Genomic DNA, 20,998 nt, shown 5'->3' on the forward strand with positions numbered 1-20,998 from the left:
GCTAGAATCTCTCTTTGGGGGCTCTTCTTCTGGCAATGGGGAATTTGGAGTTGGCTAATGCCCCTACTAATCCCTGTTATCACCATATTGATGCTGCCTATGATTGCTCCGTGTATTATTGATTGTTTAACCCATTTTGTCTCAACATGCACTGCCAGTTCAACAAGGATATGTAAAATTACACCCAAGCACAGAAAATATCACTCACCCTTAGATGAACACCACTATAAGGACTCTGAGGCTTCAGACTAGCAAAAGGGGGAGGCCCAGTGCCCCTCGCGATCCCAACTTGGCCAGAAGTAGCCAGAGAAAGCTTGACGTCTCTATTCCCTAAGAAATGGGCCTCCTATCTCTTGAGGTGGGAATGTTAGTTAGAATAAGAAAAATAGAAAAAAGGAGTCCAAAATGGTGGTGGCTAAAAGACAAAGAAAGGAAAAAGCATGTGAAAGTGGAACAAAAGAAAATCTGAGGACTGGAGTAAGGACCTCAGGTGAAAAAAGCAGCGCCCGCCCCGCCCCGCCCCCCCCCCCCCCCCCCCCCCCCCCGACCCCGACCCCTACCCCCCAGCTAGCTAGCTAGTTTCCATAGGGCAGGCTCAGGGGCAAGAGACAAATGTATACAAAGAGGAAACCAAGATGGATGGATGCCTCCCCTTTGGGATTGGCCTGCTATCACACCTTGAGGGTGTACTTTCCTTTGCTTGCTGAGCAAAACTCTTGAGCTGTAAGAGAGCTGTAACACTGGTCCGCTGTTTCAAATCTCTGCTCTGGAAAGACAGAACTGAGGAAATTACATAGTCCCCTGACATATCTACACATTATATTTATTATCACAATAAAACATTTTTTAGAGTTTACTAATAAAATTGTTTTACCTGTAGCATGATAGAATTGCAAATAATATGATAGAAGGCATGCCAAGTGAAACAAGGGCACCACTGTCATAGAATTTGCCTCAGATTCCAGTTGTCTGGAAAGTCATGTAGAGGACCTGCCACAAAAATATATTCAGGTAAAGAGCTTTCAATTTTGATATTGTGTGTGTTACATATGATAATGAAACACTACAGCTTATTGATTTAAATATTAAAATTCAGTGAAAAATAAAAATCTATGGATTATGATTTTAGAATAAGAAGGTAATGAAGATTTGTTTCTTCCCACAAATCTCTGGCATGCTTTTCAAAGTTTCTCTCAAAAATCTAAAGTTTAATACTCCCGAATATACAAAATCTGAATCTTATACAAAACTGTGAAAGCATTAATAACTGTGACATTATTTCTTTTTCTAAGCTTCTATTAGGTTGTTATCTTTTACTATTTTTATTGCACAAACACCATTTCAGAAAGGCCTGAGTATTAAAAGGCTTTTTCCAGAAGGTGTCTTCTCATTTTCACCAGTTTTATTCAGAGTATTAGGTTTGCCAGCCCAAAAATTACTGAACAGATAATATGTGCCTGGCCCTATGCTATAATTTACTTTTTAAATGCTCATCTTTCTTTCTCAAAAACATCATGAAACTTTTGTTTAAAGTTTTGTTTTTTTATTCCAATGAACTTCAAACAAAGTTTAGGGGGCTCCCAGAAACAGCAAAGGCTTGAACTGGAAGTAAGAATTGCAGAGTATTTGACCAGAAAACCAAACTAAACGGGAAGAGCAACGTCTGTACTGAGCAGACCTCCCCTGAGAATGTACAACTTGTGTTTTTAACCAGAATGTTACCAAGGATTTAAGATTTTTGGCTTTTTTTTTTTTTTACGTCCTATCTCTTTTTACTTAAAAAAAAATATTGCAGTATAGTTGCTTTATAATTTGTGTTAGCTTCACGTGCACAGCAATGTGAATCAGGTATACACATATCCACTCTTTTTTAGAATCTATCGCGGCTTTCTTCAGTGTGCTATTTTAAGAAAGTTGGATTAAGGATCAAATAAGGCAGAGCACACCTAGCTTCCAGTCAAGGACTCTATCTGATAATCTGGGAATGCTACTGCTATGGTCCTTGGAACAAGTCTTCTTATCCTTCCCACCTTCTCCTGGCCTCCCTATTAACCCCAGCTGCTAGGTACCTTGATCTTCTTAAAGGCCAAACTGTTTCCAAGGCTGCCAACCTTCATCAGGAAATGGATCATCCACGCCTTGCTACGTTCATCTTCCTCTCCTTCACCTGTCTTCAGGTAGTACTGCAGCTGCAGGGCTTCGGCCTGGAGGAGTACCTGGATCAGCCCCATACTCTCACCTAAGATCCTCCCAGGATGTTGGCCAGGTTGATGATCTGACCAGCTAGGCTGTAGATGGGGAAGGTGAAGGTTTTCAGGTTGAGGCCCCTGTTCCTTTTCCAGGCGAACAAGAGTGGGTTGGGGGGACACAGGAGCCCTGGTTCTCAGTGCATACCTTGCCGTAGGGGATCTGGGTTCTGCTGTCTTGTGTCACAGTCAAAGCCTGCCACGCGCCTTCCACCTTGCTAACTTCTTCTAATTTCCGGCTCCAGTGGTGTCTCAGTGTTGGAGACCGCTAGGATGGAGGCATAATTCACCTCAGTGCTCTTCCTGGAGATGAAGATGAGAGAGTTGTTGGCAGTGAAATGTTCCTGCACAAAGCATTGCTCAGCCTTGGCAGGGCTCCCTACCAGGCTGTACTGCTCCTCGAGGTCTTCTTCATCATGGGGCAGGTAAATCAGGCCAGTGCTAAGAACAGCCATTAACACCATGGACAGCAGCAGGAAGATCCAGGGGTGCGAGCTCACCTTCCAGCCCAACTGAAGGCCCAAGACAGCGGTGGCTCCAGGCAGTTGGTGTGGCAGCGGGGTGGCTGGGCCAGTTGGTTCTCAGACTGCGATATCGGTGGAGGTAGTGGAGCCTCAGCTGCAACTCGGGAGGGGGCTCTGTGCTCTGCCCCGCCGCCCAGCCAAGCTCGGTTCCTGGTCTTGACCCAAGGCCAAGGGCATCTCAGGCTCTAGGCCAGGCCCTGCAGGGAGACAGATCTCTCTCTCCAGGTCAGGCCCGGACTCCAACCTGGGCCCCTGGGACTGGACACAGGCTCTTTTCCCGCCTCCCGCTCAAATTCCAGTGCAAACTTGAGGGATTAAGGCTCATTTCCAGGAATAAAGACCTGGTTCTCAAATAGCACAGAGGATCAGAAAAGAGCTGCGGGACAGAGCACCACTCTCCACCCACCCAACGGTTTCCTGGAGAAGTTCCAAGCGAGTCTGTTTGAACCTGGGCTGCTAGCACCTGAATGCTAGAGAGTCCTTGGCAGTCACGTGGTAGCCTCGGTTCAGTTTAGGTCAGTTGCTCACTCACGTCTGACTCTTTGTGACTCCATGGACTGCAGCATGCCAGGCCTCCCTGTCCTTCACCAACTCACTGAGCTTGCTCAAACTCATGTCCATGAAGTAGTGATGCCTTCCAACCATCTAATCCTCTGTTGTCCCCTTCTCCTCCCACCTTCAATCTTTCCCAGCATCAGGGTCTTTTCCAATAAGTCAGTTCTTTGCATCAGGTGGCCGAAGTATTGGAGTTTCAGCCTCAGCATCAGTCCTCCCAATGAATATTCAGGACTGATTTCCTTTAGAATGGACTGGTTGGATCTCCTTGTAGCCCAAGGGACTCTCAAGAGTCTTCTTCAACACCACAGTTCAAAAGCATCAGTTCTTCAGCGGTCAGCTCTCTTTATACTCCAACTCTCACATCCATACATGACTACTGGAAAAACCATAGCTTTGACTGGACAGACCTTTGTTGGCAAAGTAATGTCTCTGCTTTTTAATATGCTTTTTAGGTTGGTCATAGCTTTTCTTCCAAGGAGCAAGTGTCTTTTAGTTTCATGGCTGCAGTCATCATCTGCAGTGATTTTGGAGCCCAAGAAAATAAAGTCTCTCGTTTCCATTGTTTCCCCATTTATTTGCCATAAGTGATGGGACCACATACCATGCTTTAATTAGCCCCAAATTTGTCCCTGGCACCCATCTTCTCAGGATTTAGTTAGTACAAGAAGCACTTCTTAAAGGTGAATGAAATGAGTGCTTATGTGACTCAAAAGTGACTGGGACAATCTGGCTTGTTCACAGACACACACACTCACACACACCCCCACACACAAAAGGCACAGATTTTCCCTGTGTTCTAAGTGGCAGATTTTAACTTCGAGGGTATCACCCAGAAGCATGGTTCTCAGGTAAGGGTTTGGTGAACCTGGTACACCTCATTTAGTTATTCTTTACAGACACAATGTTCTCTTTGTAAAAAATTTGAAGTAAATGCATAAAATAAAACGTGGGAATAGAAGAACCCAAAGCACAGTCCTAAAACTTCCTTCTATCACATTCCTCTTTTTTTTTTTCATGTTCCTCTTCTTAATCGAAGTGTTAAAAAGTGGGAGTTTATCCTTACAAACCGTTTTCTTTGCATTTGCAAGCAGGTCCACATATATGCAAGAGTATCTTTTTCATAAATATTATTGTACTATCTGTGAATGTATTGAACCCAGGTTCGAGCCCTGGGTTTGGAAAACCCCCAGCAAAGGGAAAGGCTACCCACTCCAGTATTCTGGCCTGCAGAATTCCCTGTACTGTATAGTCCATGTGGTGGCAAAGAGTCAAGACAGGACTGAGCGAAAAAGAAAAAAAAAGGAAAAAAAATCTCTGTATGCAGATTATATTTTTCACCAAATACATCAAAGGATCATAACATGTGACTGTATATAGGTTTATCTTATTCTTTTGAATTGCTTTATTTAGCCATAATGCTATTTAGAGATCTGTAGATTGTTTATTACCTAACTAATTTGCCTAGGATCACACTCCCATTATTTTGTTTAACCACGTGGCACATTGCATTTTGCACACTGATTAATTTCCATTGTCTCCAAAAGACAAATTTTTGCCTCCCTTTTTAGAATCCCTGTTTCATACTGGAATAAGAGATCACATATCACAGTGCATTAGATTATGGCCTCACATCATGTTCTCATCCTAGGGAGTCCTGTTTCTATGGTATCAATACTTCCAAATCCTCATTCTCATCAAGTGAGCTAGAAAAAAGTCAAATGCTCCTCCATTCCTCCAAGCAGTAGTTCTTGATCTTCAACTATGTGCATGTTTGTACTTAAGGGCTCTTCACCCAGAGAGGGGAAAAAAATTTGGTTTTCCCCTACAAAATATATGTCTCCTTAGATATCAGATAAATATCACCCTTTCCAATCAGATCTACAATTGTTTGCAATTGTCTCACATCCATACATGACTACTGGAAAAACTAAAGCCTTGACTAGATGGACCTTTGTTGGGAAAGCAATGTCTCTGCTTTTTAATATGCCGTCTAGGTTGGTCATGGAGAAGGCAATGGCAACCCACTCCAGTACTCTTGCCTGGAAAATCCCAAGGACGGAGGAGCCCAAGCGACTTCACTTTCACTTCCATGCATTGGAGAAGAAAATGGCAATCCACTCCAGCGCTCTTGCCTGGATAACCCCAGGGACTGCAGAGCCTGGTGGGCTGCCGTCTATGGGTTCGCAGGGTCGGACACGACTGAAGCGACTTAGCAGCAGGTTGGGTCATAACTTTTCTTCCAAGAAGTAAGCGTCTTTTAATTTCATGGCTGCAGTCACCATCTGCAGTGATTCTGGAGCCCAAGAAAATAGTCTCTCACTGTTTCCATTGCTTCCCCATCAATTTGCCACGCGGTGACGGAACCGGATGCCATGACCTTACTTTTCTGAATGTTGAGTTTTAATCCAACTTTTTCACTCTCCTCTTTCACTTTCATCAAGAGGCTCTTCAGTTCCTCTTAGCTTTCTGCCATAAAGGTGGTGTCATCTGCATCTCTGAGGTTTCTGATCGTTCTCCGAGTTAAGCAGAAACAGACACAAAGGAGGAATCGGCGCCCCCGACCACCTCGCACACGCCCCACTCAGAAGAGCCGAAGACGGGTGAGGAGTTCTCCGCGCACCTCAGAGAGCGCGATGCCGGGGTCTCGCGGGACCTCAGCGTTCCGGAGGGTTCAGGTCTGCAGACCTCTCGCGGGAGCTGAGCGCCGGTGCGGAAGGGTCGGGCTGCCTCCCGGCTCCGCCCTCGCCTTCCCGTCCGCGGGCCAGGTTCGCGCAGGCGCGCGCGGTGGCGGCGGCAGTGGCGGCGGCGGCGGCTACTTTGCGCGTCGCGCTGGCGGCGGCGGTATGGGGCTGAGCCGAGTGCGGGCGGTCTTTTTCGACCTGGACAACACGCTAATCGACACGGCCGGCGCGAGTCGGAAGGGCATGTTGGAGGTAACGTCCTGTCTCCTGCTTCCCTTCGGCGAGCTCCGCGCCCCGCGCGCTCGCCCCTCGGGCCCCTGGCACTGCCCCGTCTGCCCCTTGCGCGTCGGGGCCCCTCACCCCGGAGGCCGCGTGTGCCGGCCACCCCGCGCGGAGGGCGAGGGCGTCTGCGAGCGGACGGCGCTCGCGGCGCGCGGGCTCCCGGAAGGGTGTCGCTGAACTGCCACGAGGGCAGGGTTGCCGCCGCGGCGAGCTGCTGCCGCGCACGGGGCGCCTGGCTTCCTGTCGGGGCGGGTTTGGAGCTGCCGGGACGCGCGCGCACCCAGCGCTCCCGGCCTGGCCGCGGGAGTGTGGGCCCCTGGCGCTGTGTGCGCTGGACCTTGGAGCCTGAGCGCTTCACTCAGGTGTCCCGGCGGTGAGTGTGACCCTCACTTTCACGAGGTCTTGCTCAGAAGCGGCACCCTCCGCTTCCCGTACCGACTGATGCTCTTTCAGCCTTTTCCCGTTCCTTTCAAGACCCGAAGCCACCCTTGCTTGCGTTTGTCTGCATTCAGCTTTAAGGGAAATAAACGAAGGATTACCATATCTGAAAAGCCCACTTTCGGAACCTGATCCTTCCAACCCTTCGTGCCCCGCCCACTTCATGCTTTGTTAGTTAAGTTGTGTCTCCCTGGATCTTCAGCCTCTTCGTCCTCTTTCTTGGTGCATTACCCTCCTGGTGCGTTTTCGGATCTGTCCAATACTCTTGTTTATTATTATTATTTTTTAATAAAGATGTCTTTATTTAACATTCTCTTATTCTCCATAAGAGTGTAATCAGTCTTTAATCATATTGGCTCCACAGTTTGCTCTGAGATCTGGGGCAGATAATTCAATGCAGAGCCTGAGTTTCTCATCTGTGTTATAGTACAACACTAGGGCCAACTTCAAAAGACTACTTTTGGGAATTAATTATAATGTGTATAATAGTTTAGCAGAGTGATTCTCCAAAATATACACTGGAAAAATGTTAACAATTTTTTATACAGTTTTTGCAAAAAAAGCAAAGATATGTCCATTTTTTAAGTAAAAAAAAAAGCAATTAGGCACCTCCTAAATTGATAGAATCTTGGACATTTTAAGTCTATTTTAATAACTTTACTGAGGCATTACACAGTATTGACTGACCTTTCCATCTTCACACCTTTGATCGTGACCTCAGGAGCACCAACCCCTCATATATTGCCTCCAGTATCTCCCTGCAGACTGTACATACTTACCTGTGTGTTCTCGGCAGGCCAAGTCCAATGTGTTGTAATTAAATCAATGTTTTAGTCCAATTCTTGCTATAGGCCAGGAGTGTGGGCTTTAAAAATCAGGCAGTTGAGGGAATTCCCTGGCGACCTAGTGGTTAGGACTCTGTGCTTTCAGCCAAGGGTGGGGGCCCAATCCCTGGGTGGGAATCTAGGATCCCACAAGCCATATGGCTTGTCCAAAAAATAAATATAAATAAATACATAAAATGAGACATTTGAGTTTGAATCACAGTTTTCCTCCATACCTAGCTGAAAGCACCCAAACAAGTTATTGAATCCCTCTAGCCCTCAGATCTTTCAATAGTGATATTTTGAGTAGTGGTATTAGTTCTCAGAAACCCCATCTGCTAGGTTTAATGTAATGTATGAGAAGTACCTAGAGGCCGGTGTTCCAGAATTGTACTACTGTCCACTCCGTCTCTAAGTCTGTGCCCTCCTGCATATCCCAGATGCCCTTGTCTTAGTTAAAGCTGGACTTGTTGCTCGTCTAGACTGTTGCTGTGATCTTGATTCCAGGCTTACTGTGTCCGCTTCATCCACATTCCTACCACAGAGAAATTTTAAAAACAAAAGTCAGATTGTATTTCTCCTTGGTCTTTATACCCTCCCTTATACCAGCTCTGTATTTTCATATGTCTTTTAATGTTCTTGTCAAAGGATACTACAGTTAATTTTTGCAGCTCACATGCCCACAACTAAATAGTGAATTTCCTCTTTTAGGGGGGAGCAGGGCAGCTCACTGTGAGGCTTGTAAGGTCTTAGTTCCCTGACCAGGAATTGGACACTTGCCCCTTGCATTGGAAACTCACTTTCTTAACCATTGGACTGCCAGGGAAGACCCAGTAGTGAGCTTCTAAAGAGGAGACAAACTGTCATATTTATCTTGTTTGACACATGGTAAATGTTGAATGAATGTTGAATGGATGTATAAAAGTTCATTTTTCCAGACTTGTTTCTCTTTCTGTTTCTTTTGTAAACATCCTGTGAAATGCTATTAACTATACAAGGATCCAGGATCGCTTTATCCCATAAGAATACAACAGCCACAGATGTTGGCCTAGTTAAAAGTAACATACCAGCTTTCTGAGTCACTCTGAATGACTTATGAAAGGAGGAAGGGGGAAAAGTCCAGCCATTGCCTTGGGCTTGAGGAGAAGGAATCATGTACTGACTATGTGTTTGGGTGTTAGTCACTCAGCTTTGTCCGACTCTTTGCGACCCATAAACTGTAGCCCACTAGGCTCCTCTGTCCATGGGATTCTCCAGGCAAGAATACCAAAGTGAGTTGCCATTCCCTTCTCCAGGGGATGACCCAGGAATGGAACCTTGGTCTCCTGCATTACAGGTGAGTTCTTTACCGTCTGAGCCGCCAGCGAAGCCCATACTGACTAAATATCAGCTCTAATATTTTTTCTTTTTCCAACCTCTTTTTAAAAATTTTTATACAGGTTTTAAAGGTTACTTTCCATTTACAGTTATTACAGAATATTGGCCATCAGCTTTATTACTGTTATTTTTTAGTCATCTGGGAAAGCTACTTTTTTTCCACCCACTTCAGGCCTGTATTTCAGTATTACCACTCAAGCAGAAATCCATGGACAGAGGAACCTGAAGAGCCTTGCAGTCCATGGGGTTGCAAAAGAGTCAGATTCAACTTAGCAACTAAGCAACAACTCAAGCGGAAGCCTCCAGAAAATTGAGGTTTCTCAGAGAACAAAGCAAAAAGTATTCCTGCGTTTTTTAGTTTACTTTCCAATGGGGATGACAGTCAACATAATAAATGTGCTTCTATTTACAAATATGTTAGGTGGAGGGGAGAAAGAATTGCCGTTTCAAAATAGGTTGGTGAGGTTAGGCCACATGGAGTACGTGATATTTGAACAAAGTCTTGAACTAAAAATAACAGGAAAACTGGTTGACTTGGTTAGTCTGTATGCAGCCATCATGTTTTGTGAGCATGTTATTTGTAAGTTTTATTTAGAATTCAGCCACTTCATATCTTAATCATACGTGTTGTATGGCTCACACACTAGGCCTCAAAAAAAGTCTTTTTAAATCATATCTAAACATGAGTACTCCCTCGAGTGAGAAATGGCAACTCACTCCAGTATTCTTGCCTAGAGAATCCCATGGACAGAGGAACCTGGCAGGATATAGGGTTGCAAAGAGTCAGGCATAATGAAGCAACTTAACGCACACATTAGTACTGATGGTGGTAACTTTAATTCTGGGTCTGGAAAGCAGGAGGTAGGGCAGTGTTTCCTTTCTATATGTGTTAACCTTAAATAGAGTCTGGAAGGAGATGGAGTTTGAGTTTATGTTGCTCTCCCTTCTCCCTTCATCGGGCCTGTAAGCGTCTAGTGGCCTCGTTCTCCGCAGAACCCTCCTCAGGCCTGCCCAGGATGCCCTTACACAAGATTGTAGGCCCTTACACAAGATGTCGTCATGCCTCTAAATCAGAGATCTTTTTTGTCCATCTCTGTTGAGTTCAATTAAACCTTCCCTTTTCTCAGTGCAGATGTTTGGTGAGTTTGCACCAATAATGTGGACTAATTCACTTTAGATGTTATTTCTGTTTAATAATAATATGTAAATGACTGATAAACTTTTTTCCCCCAAAGATGTTAATACTGTTTAAATACTACTAGTTATTCCAAATGAATATGTAATTAGTCATTGTGGCAAAGTTAAATCAGGGAATGTAATGGGAAGCAGCTTTGAAACTTGGGATCCATATGCCATGCCTCTGCAAGAATCTCCCTTTAAGGTAAGCTAATTGGCTTTTTCATATTCCAGAAATGTATTTAATGAATTGCCAATTACAGTTTACAGGAAACTGAATCTTTATTGGGAGCTCTAACCCAATGAACAGTGAGCCGGTTCCTGTTGAATCAGGAGTACTGTGGAGTCCTCGAGGCCTGTGTCCTTTTATTGTATAGCAGCAGCGTTGCTGGGTGGATTGGTTCATTGAAATTTAACTTTATAAAGCAAAACATTTCAGTGTTTTGCCTTTACCTAAAATTCTTAGGGTTGGTATATTTTCACTGGACTAGTAAGGCTTTTCTTAGGTATTACAGGAAGAAGGGGTCTATTCAGCTCTTTCCCCTTTTCAGCAGGTGAACTGAGTGTCTGGCCTGAATAGCAGATCATTTATTCCCTGTAAAGTTTAGGGAACACTTGTTTGACTGCTTTGCTTCAACAACAGGAAGATTTTAGCCCCAACCATGTGTATTGCGCTCATCCTCAAAGATCCAGAAGTGCCGCGGCTGATCAGCTTTTCCCGGAAGTCCCCAGTACAGAGACTTCAAGTAATTGAATTATTTACACTCCCAAGTGCAAGTAATTCACTTGGCGCTTAGGAAGCACTGCAGGGGATGGCGGAGTCAGATGGGAAAGGGGAAGAATCTAACACAGACCCTTCCGAGGAGCAGGTAACAGTGCGCACGGCTTGGGACTCTAGGAGACACATGCAGACACGTGCCACTCCCCCTCCGAAGGGCCACGGGAGCTGTGATATCTACCCACCAGTTTCTGCCTTTTACTGGTTGAGACCTACTCCTCGGGCTGTCCTCTGGCTCCAGCCCGTGGCCTGTGTGGAGGCATGCGGCTCTTGGGCCGAGAAGCCCAGGTCCTTGCGGAGGAGGCCAGTGGTGCCAGTGGCAGTGAGGTGAGCCTGGGCATTTGGCAGCACCGCTCCAGCTTCACCTGGCACCCTCCGTCACGCGGTCTCCACCGCGGCTGAACTCGGCTTCCAGCTTGCCCGGCTCACAAAAGCCCAAGTACTGGGTCTTTGTGCTGTTCCTTCTTTCTAGAATGCTCTTCTCCTCTTCCTGTCCCCACCTTTGGGCTTGGGAATGCCTTGGTTTAAATGTTTCTTCCTCTGCCCTCTTTACCCAACAGCCCTGGGGTTGCCTCTTACCGTTTAGTTCGTTTTTCATGTGACTCTCAGGACACTCAACCCAGCGTTTGTGATGATTATTGTCCTCATCAGATAATGTCGTGAGAACGAGGGGCCCAGTCTCCAGCGCTGAATACATAGTATGAAGGTACACGTGTGGCCTGTGGAGGTAGGCAAGCACAGGCTTCAGTCTCAGCTGGGGCAGGTTCTTTATCGGTTCTAAACTTCCTTTCTCTCATCTCAAGAGGGAAGCCCCCTCGGGGAGTTGTAGAAGAGATTAGAAATAGCATAGGTGAGCTTTGAGCATAATGCTTGCCACATCAGAGTCAGAAAATGTTAGCGAACAGGCCACATGGTAAGAACCTCGTATGATGAAAAGCCAAAGTAAAGAGCTGTGGGATCCTAAGAGGGATTGTGTTAAGGATTCAGAACCAGTGTGACAGAGAGGGAGACTCAGAACTACTTGAAGTTTTTTATCTGGAAAAGTAGGTTTGGAAGAACCACTGTCATTAGCCTGCTGAAATCACAGAACATGCTTGATTCCATGGGGACTACACACGCACGTTTTTAAAAGTACAGAATTGGGTCCCCTGTTATATGGTGGTTAGTTAATAGGGCTTCAAAAGATAAAATAGAGATAGATGAGGAGAGGTTAGGTGAAGTAGCCTTATATCTGGGAAGAGTCTAAATATTGGTGGTTAGAAATTTTATATATTTTACTAAATATAAGCACAGTTTTATTTTCATGTCTTCATGAGCAGAATAAAAGGTGACAGACTTAAGCTGACAAATGAGGGATTTTTGTAGCTGTATGTAAAGAATCTCCTTAGAAGAAGTCGGGGGGTGGGGAGGGAGTGTGTGTGTGTGTGTGTGTGTGTGTGTGTGTGTGTGTGTGAATGTGAATGAATTGTCTGGAAATGTTGAGAAATCTTCACTCTGGTGTTTTGTTTGTTTGTTTGTGTTTTGAACTTTTAATTGCTCACTTTTGGCTGTGTGGGTCTTCGTTGCTGTGAGCGGGCTTTCGCTAGGTGCGGAGAGTGGGGGCTACTCTCTAGGTGTGGTACGTGGGCTTCTCATTGCGGAGCACAGGCTCTAGAGTGCACGGGCTTCCAGAGCTGTGGTGTACGTGGGCCTTGTTGCCCCACGGCATGTAGGCTCTTAGTTCCTGGACCAGGGATGAAACCCATGTCCCCTGCATTGACAGGCAGATTCTTAACCCCTGGACCACCAGGGAAGTCCCATGGTGCTCTTTCCCCACCAGAAACGATGTGGCAGTGGAGCATCCCAAGTCAGGAGTGGAGTTAGAGTCTGTCTTTGCTCTTGGTTTATAGGCTCACAGCTTCTGAGGACATGGGTATTGAAGACATGAAGTGTGTTGATGGAGTTATTTTCCTTTATTTAGGTGATAAAGCTCTTACAATCAAAATACCATTACAAAGAAGAGGCTGAAATCATCTGCAACAAAGTTCAAGTTAAACTCAGCAAGGAATGCTTTCATCCTTCTAATACGTGCATTACTGACCTCAGGACTTCACACTGGGAAGAAGCAATCCAGGAAACCAAAGGCGGTGCAGCCAATAGGAAATTAGCTGAAGAATGTTATTTCCTGTGGAAATCTACACGTTTACAGCACATGACACTGGCCGAAGAGGTCAAAGCCATGCTCACTGAACTTCGGAAGGAGGTCCGCCTTCTCTTACTGACAAACGGAGAACGGCAGACCCAGCGGGAGAAGATTGAGGCTTGTGCTTGTCAGTCCTATTTTGACGCTATTGTTGTGGGTGGAGAGCAGAAGGAGGAGAAACCGGCCCCTTCCATATTTTATTACTCTTGTGACCTCCTCGGGGTACAGCCTGGGGACTGTGTGATGGTTGGTGACACGCTGGAAACCGATATACAAGGAGGCCTCAATGCAGGGCTGAAGGCAACAGTCTGGATAAATAAAAATGGGATGGTGCCCCTGAAGTCATCCCCCACACCACATTATATCGTTTCTTCTGTGCTAGAGTTACCTGCCCTCTTACACAGCATAGACTGCAAAGTCAGTGTGTCCACTTAAAGCACAGAAAACGGTATACTTACGAATTTTAGGGTCAAATTACAGGGTTCCAGCTAAGAAAAGTTAAGGCATTCTCTATACTGTGACCCAGTTCTAAGGATAATTACAGCTGTCATGTAATGGCCAACCAACCATTGACTGGTATTTATATCTGAAAATCCAGAGTACATTAATACAAGTTACTTTTAGCAGTGTCATCCAGGAAACTTTGAAGAAGTATATTTGTTCATCTGTGGCTTGAGATTAAAAAAAAAAATTTATTTTATTAATCTGTTAGCATCTTGGATCTCTGAAGATACCAAGGAAGATGATTTGTTCATGGAAGCACAAATACAGATTTTATGCTTTGGCTTAAAAATAGATTAAAAAAAATAGCTATTCTGAAACATATATAATAGAGATATATTAGAGCAGTTGGATCTGGTTGATATGAAGTAAGTACCAAGTTACATGCCAATCAAAGCATTTCATAGTGAAATTATTTTCATATTTTTCTGCTTTAAAAACATGCACCATATTTTTGCCTACTTTGAATGCATACTTCTCTTATGAATCTAATTTTTCTGCCTTACCTTTTTGTGGGGGGAGGGGATAGATTTCCTATGGTGTGTATGTGGCCAATAAATTCTTCCAGTAAAAAAGCTGTTAAACTCAAAATACAGCGCTCCTTTTCCGTAGCGTTTTCCCATCTTTCTCGAGTGAGTGTATAGGCTCCTGCTAGTCTTTGCCTCTTGGGGAAGTACTTGCACTGTCTTCTCCCAGGAACGCGGCGGGGTTGAGGGGCCGGTCAGTCTCGCTGTGCGGGAGTGCAGGCCACGTGGCCCCAGGTCGGTCTTCTGTGAACACGTCAGAGGGGGTCGCCTTGGTGCGTCCTAATCATGCTGTGCCTCATCTGGTGTCTCCGGACAGGATAGTTTCCCGTATGGTGAAAACCGATGGAAGGTTAGATTGTACTCTTAACCATTTCCAGGGTGCCATTTTAATACTTGACTGTTTTTGGTGTTATCATCTGCCTTAAATCTCCTGTTTTTCAAATTTTGGGAACTGTCATTGTGTCACAAATTTCTATAGCCATTTCAGGGTTTGCTTTGAACTTACTGGTTAAAAGTCCAAAGTGAGGCATCCTGCAACTTGAAAAACTTCTCAAGACCAGGAGGCTAGAAAGTCTCATGATTTCACCAACCGTACCTGGAATAAAAAGGTTAATTAAGGAAAAAAGAAATACTGGTCTGGGTTGTTTTTGGTGGGGTACTTTTTATTTTTTTTAACGTTTGTATAGGAAACTGCTACTGTGAAGTGTTCAGTTGTTTGGGCGTGTATAGAAAGGCTCCTTCAGGTGCTCTGCCAGGAGCAGGGCTCCTTGCCATGGCGCGAGTGCCTGTTATGCATCCCACTCTTATTTTTAAAAATGTGATTGTGCCCTTGACTGTGAAGAGTATTGTTGTTGCTCCAAAACTGAACGCCTGTGAACAGGGAATGTTTGTGTAAAACTCTTCTAGGTGTGGTGCCCATGTGACCTCAGTTGCAGTGTAGATGTTTTAAATTGTCAAGTTGAAGGCTGTTGATAGGAAAGTGGTTTTGTGTGTCATTTCTCAGGGGGGCGAGTGTGATGCTGAGGGTTTGTCCTTTCACTTTGCCCATGAGACAGTCCAGGCACTTGCGTTCATTATGCTGCCTGAGAGGGCTCATTGCTCCCAGTTCCTGGGATCTCTTGCAGATCTCAACAGGTGGGCACCTCAGTTGCTAAGTGAGCAGTTCTTCAACAAAAGTGATCTGGTGGGGAATGACATAATTGCGTTTCTTGTAATGTATTATTACTTTCCCTTTGCACCCATCCTTAGGGAAGAACTTTGGCTTTCTGCATTCTGAGTGGAATGTTACAGAAGATATTAAGAAATCTTAGAATAGACCTATTATTTTATTAATAATGTTCTTTTGGGGTTTGTTTTAAAATAATTCTTTATTGTTTTTCATAGTTCCCCACATGCCTAGAAAGCCACAGATTCTCAGTTGTCCAGAGGCTCGCCCAAACACTGTCGTTTCGGAGGAATGCCTCGTAGCTATGAGCGGGCCGTGCCCATGGAACGCTGACACAAGGCTGGCTGTTTTCTGGTTCCATTCACTCATCCGCCCACTGGCGCACGAATATCCGAGATACGGTAGTGCCCAGGACCCAGTGAGCGTGATATTTTAGGAAAGACAGTTTTTCAGCTGCAGAGGTGCTCGACTTAGCACTGTCAGATTTCTTTGCAGCCCACGATAGGAAATGTTTTCTGTCACAATCCGTTACACACATGTATGGTGAACATTGACTCAATGTGTGTACATTAGACATAGTTTTACCTGTTTAACAAAGCTACTTCCTTGCTATGCATGATGCTCAGGATTTTTTCATTCCATCCTTTTTGAAATGGGGGAATGTATTTTTTTCATTTTGGAACAAGTCCTATTTGTGGTACGCAAGTCAAAGAATGAATGCGTGAATAGCAAAACGTCCATCTCATCTCTTTCCCAGCAACCCGCCTACCCTAAAAAGGCCTCTTCTGTCAGCACTTTGCTGTGTATCTGTGTATATAGGTAGGTATGAGTGTACAGAATTCCTCTGATTCAGTCAGCTTTCTATTTCTGCTTTTTTGATTTTAGAAAGCAATGATCTTGCTAAGATACTGATTTTAAAAGTCATGAAGCTTCTGTCAGTTGTTCCTGTTAGGAGCTTTGAGCTCAGCCATCCACTGTTGATAAAGGCGATGGTTCTGCTGACTTGCATGTTGTCCGCGTTGAGGTCGGGACAGCTGTGAAGCCCTTCCTCTGCCCTCTTTTGGGGCATACCCCATCTCAGTGATTCCCTTCACCTCTCATGTTAGATGTCCTGTGCCCTGTGCCATCCCTTTCTTGATTTGTTCCCCCTTTGGTGGCATGCATCCTTGAGGAGTTTCCCTGTAAAGATGAGATCAAATCGCAAGTGTCTGAACATGCGTTTATTTTCCCAGCATTGATAGTTTAACAGCATGTAGCCAGAGGTCACTCAGAATTTCAAAGGCACTGCTCTGTGGCCTAGCGGCCACTTTGTGACCCTGTTTTTTTCTCTTCAAGCTCTTAGAACTTTGTTTCTCCCCCCTCAGTGGTCCGTGATTTCCCTTGCTGTGTTTGCATCCTCTGTCCTGGGCACTCTTGAACCTTTTCAAACAAAACCTGACGTTCTTCAGTCCTAGAAAAATGTCCTTACTTAATTGATAAGCGCTCTCCTCCTGTGTTTCCCGCTCTGTGGACCTCCCGCTCGTCAGGAATTGGACCTCCTCTCCTGCCATTGCGCTTTGTTTCCTTTTTCCTCCCAGTTTTCCATCTCTTACTTTGTTCCACTTTCTGAAAGACCCCTTCAGCTTTACCTTTCAGTCTCACTGATTTTTTTTCCTGCCTGCCATTACGTATTTTAATTTCCAAGTTTTTTCAGTTTTAAGAAAATGTTCTTAATAGCATTTATTTTTGGTTTGAGTGGAAATTTTTTTTTTTTTTTTACGTTTTTGAAGAATCCAAGAATCCACTGTATCTTCCATGTTGCTGTCTTCTGTTTATCTGGGTCTGTTTGTGCACGTTAGAGGCTTTCCTCAAATGCCCAGTGAACCTCACGTATCACAAGTAAGACAGGAATGAAAATGCTCGACTAGAAGCTCTGCAGGGATGGATGGGGCTTGTATACCCAGAGGTTCCTTTTCCGAAGGGTGCTTGGTAGGCAGTTACTTGAAAAACCCCTGGGGTTCGAAGGTTTTTCCTCTTGGTCTGGTTTCCTAGAGAAGAGTCTCTCACTCCTGACTGAGTAGAGGTCTGATGTCAGCCCCTGGGAGCTGAGTGGGGAGGTGTGACAATGCGTATGGTCACTTAATCTCTGGTTGTTCCTGAGCCCAGTTGTGTGTGGTGCCCCTCTGTTTTTATTCCAGAGACGCATCATGACTTCTGTTGAGTGAGGACCAGGTTGGAGGGGGCAAGGATCCAGGGATCTATTTGTATCTGCATGTTTTCTTTACCACTTTTTTTTTTTGAGGGGGGTGGGGCAGTGCTGCGTGGCTTATGGGGTCTTAGTTCCCCGACCCAGGGATCAAACCCTGCAGTGAGCGTGCCAAGGCCTAACCACTGGACTCCCAGGGAGTTCCCTCCGTGGATATTTGGGGCACCTTTTCCCCATCACCCTTAGCTCAGCTCGCTCTCTTCTTGAGGACTGAGGTATCTGGCGGTTTCCGTGCCTGAATGTTTGAAGGGGTAGCTATGCAGCTCGTGGCTTCTCAGCGTTTCCCATTGCTGCTCTAGTCTCTACTTTCTTGCATCTACTAAACCCTTTGCCACTTGTCCCCATGCTTTTTGGCTTCCATAATTTTGCCGTCAGCGCCTGTTTTCCCAGTTCGTGTGTGTGTGTGTGTTTAAATTCCTTTATGATAGTTTCCATTGGGTTTGGCATAGAAGCAGTATTAGATGCATACTCCGTTCTTTCGCCTTTATTGTGGAAGCCTATCCAGTCTATGTTCAGTGTAGGTCAAGCCCCACAAAACTAGCCCTGCGCCCCATAGTCACTACCCACAGTGAGAAAAGCCACTCATTTGAGCTGGAGATTTACAGCATGCTTGAAACTTAAAAAGAATTATATATGCAGCTTATTTCTTAAGATCTCTTCCCCAACTTCCTCATTCTCTGTATTCTTGTATACATTTCTTCTTTGACTTTGATTGTGATGGGAGGGCTTGTTATGGTCCTATGTTGCTGAATTTTCAACATTGCTTATACATAAGATATTTATTTTGATAGGCAACTATGTTCCTATGATCACTTCTAAGACTTAAACTCAGATTTCTTCATAATAAGACCCTTCTGAATATAATCCATTCAGTTTATACTTTTATGGTGAAGTTTAACAGTTAACAGGGATTCCCTGGTGGGCCAGTGGTTGGAACTCGGTGCTCTCACTGCCGGGGCCCAGGTTCAATCCCTAGTCAGGGCACTAAGATTCTACTGGCTGCAAGGTGTGGCCAAAAAGAAAGGTACGGAAAAGTCACATGACCTTGGTAGGTCAAAACTGTCTATTTTAAACCACTCTTCACATATATGACATTGACAATACAGTTATTTTCATGGATTTCCTGGAAGATGTCATGACTTTTTTTTTCCTGGGCATCAGGCTGATCAATGGATAATATCCTCAACCCAAGCTTTTAATAATTTCAAAGTTAAATTTTGTGATGGTTTATTTGTTGGTTTAATATCACCCGTATAATACTGAGTTCCTAATAATTAGAGATAATCTTTTTGTACATCTCCCAAGCTTGAAATGTGTGCTTGAAAACATAATAAAGTAAATAAAATAATGATTGACAAAATACGCTTTGAAAATCACACATATGGTTCTTCACTGAGTGTCCAGCAGATGTCGTTGAAATAAGATTTACAGTGCTCCTCTGAAAACAGCACCGTTTGTTACCTTTAACTCCTTGGAATGCGCAAATTTTGTGGATCAGTTGGCTGACTCCTCCCTGTAGGAATGATAAACATGGAGCCGCAGCAGAACAGTCAGCACCCTGGGCACACGCCGCAGTGGGTGAGACAGTGCGGATGGCATGGTGTGAGAGCCTGGCCCCAGCCAGTCCCCTGCCCAGCCCGGCAGATACCTCCCCAGGCAAGTGCTGGACAGTATGCAGATCAAAGAAAACGCAGGGACCACGTTTGAAGCACCAGGTAGTCAGACATAAAAGAATTTGAGGAAACATGCGTGTAACCAGCACGCTGAGCACGGATGACTCTGGAATGTTATCAAAATGAAACTTTCCTGTCACCTGTTGTTTTTTAACTTCCACTAAGATGCGAAACTTTCTCCCTGCCAGTACACGGAGACTAGTGCTCAGGAGCAGAAGGTCTAGCCTACCAGATGAGTCCACACTGCCATCTTTGGTCAAGAACAGGACCCCAGCACCCTGCCTGTCCCCTCAAGGCCTGACACTCCTGGAGCCTCCCAGTGGAGGTGAAGCCAGGCTGGCTCGTGTGCTCATCTCCTTGCAGCCAGGGGTGGGGCAGGGGACGGTGTGTGGACAGGGGGGAGGTCGCATGGCTGGAGCCTGTGCCATCATGAGTTGGCTCCACGGCCAGCAAGCCCGACAGATTCCGCACATGGCTACCTTGTGGGCTTGCCCGGGCCTCTTGAGGCCCCCACTGGCTCCTGCTGCTGCCGGGCCCCTTCTCCAGCAGGCTGCCCCCCACCCCCACCCACGTCCTGGTTCTCTGCTAGACCTCTTCACAACTGACCTTGACGAGTGAGACCCTTCTCTCCCAGGCTGTCCTGGATGAGAAGGACTCCATATGGGTCCAGATCAGCCTCTTTCCCATGTCCTTACCCCACCATCCATAGGAGTGGAGTTACACCCCCACCCACCTGCCTCCTCTGTTCTGACTGTTGCCCCAGGACCCTGGAACTTGCATGCTTTCTGCAGCAGATACATGTCACCCTCTCTGAATTTCCTCATTGGACCCGACTCTAAGTTTGAGGTCAAGGAGATAGTTCTCCCATTCTCCAGGGGACTGGGACTCAGAGGCTGCAGTAACTCCACAAAGAAGCCCCATCAAGTCCCTTCCACCTCCACCTCTACTTTTTCAACTTTTATGCTCTGAAAAGGGGGAGGAGCCTCGAAAATCAGGAAACTAGTTCTTGACTAATTACCTTGAAAACTTCAGGGAGCCTCACACTCACTTTTGATGTCTGATATCTACTGACTTAGATCAGTTTCAATTTTGACATCCTGGTACATAAGAAAGAAGGAGTATAGTGCAAAATAGATGACCGCTTCCTGGGACTTCCCTGGTGGACCAGTGGTTAAGACTCCAAGCTCCCAATGCAGGAGGCCTGGGTTCGATCCCTGCTCGGGGAACTAGATCCCACGTGCTGCAACTAAAGGTCCTGCATGTGGCAAAGAAGGTTCCACGTGCTAAGACCCAGTGCAGCCAAATAAATAAAAAGTTTTTTTAAAAATAAAAAAGCCTGAGTCAAAACATTTGCATAGAGAGAATTCAGTTCAACACAAAGTTGTCAGACCCCTACTGAGTGGCAGGCAACAAGTGCTGAGCAGTCAGGAGGAGCTCACAGCCTCCAAAGAAGGAAAGTGATCAGCCTGGCTGAAGAAAGGGATCTGAGTAGGGAACGGTGACAGATGCAGCTTGGACAGGTAGGAAGGACGCTCCTGGATATGAGGCTCAGGGGTGTGGAGAGCGTTGTCATCAGCATTTTAGAATAAGGAGGGGTAAAGCTTGTGTGTGTGAGCTTGTGGGTTTGTGTGCATGTGTGTGATGGGGTCTGTGAGTGTGGATATGGGGGGTGTGGATAGTGGAGCGAAAGTGTGTGTGTAGAGGTGGATGTATGTAAAGAGTTGCATAGGCAGTGTGTGTGTGCATGTGCGTGGAAGGGGTGTATATATGTGCACGCTGACGTTTAGTGGTGTGTGTGTGTGAATAGTGGGGAGTGAATAC

The 20,998-nt window shown here is 45.5% G+C and overlaps 1 protein-coding gene across 1 annotated transcript; it reads left to right on the forward strand.

Annotated features, from left to right (window-relative positions):
• The first annotated feature begins 1,749 nt into the window (after positions 1–1,749).
• LOC138417301 (N-acylneuraminate-9-phosphatase-like) lies at positions 1,750–18,864 on the forward strand. The gene is made up of 2 exons (XM_069547145.1): positions 1,750–6,261; positions 12,845–18,864. The coding sequence occupies exons 1-2, from the start codon at positions 5,962–5,964 to the stop codon at positions 13,499–13,501; spliced, it is 957 nt and encodes a 318-aa protein (XP_069403246.1). The 5' UTR covers positions 1,750–5,961; the 3' UTR covers positions 13,502–18,864.
• The last annotated feature ends 2,134 nt before the right edge of the window (positions 18,865–20,998 follow it).

The sequence above is a fragment of the Ovis canadensis genome, chromosome 13 (genome assembly GCF_042477335.2).
Source record: "Ovis canadensis isolate MfBH-ARS-UI-01 breed Bighorn chromosome 13, ARS-UI_OviCan_v2, whole genome shotgun sequence".
NCBI lineage: Eukaryota > Metazoa > Chordata > Mammalia > Artiodactyla > Bovidae > Ovis > Ovis canadensis.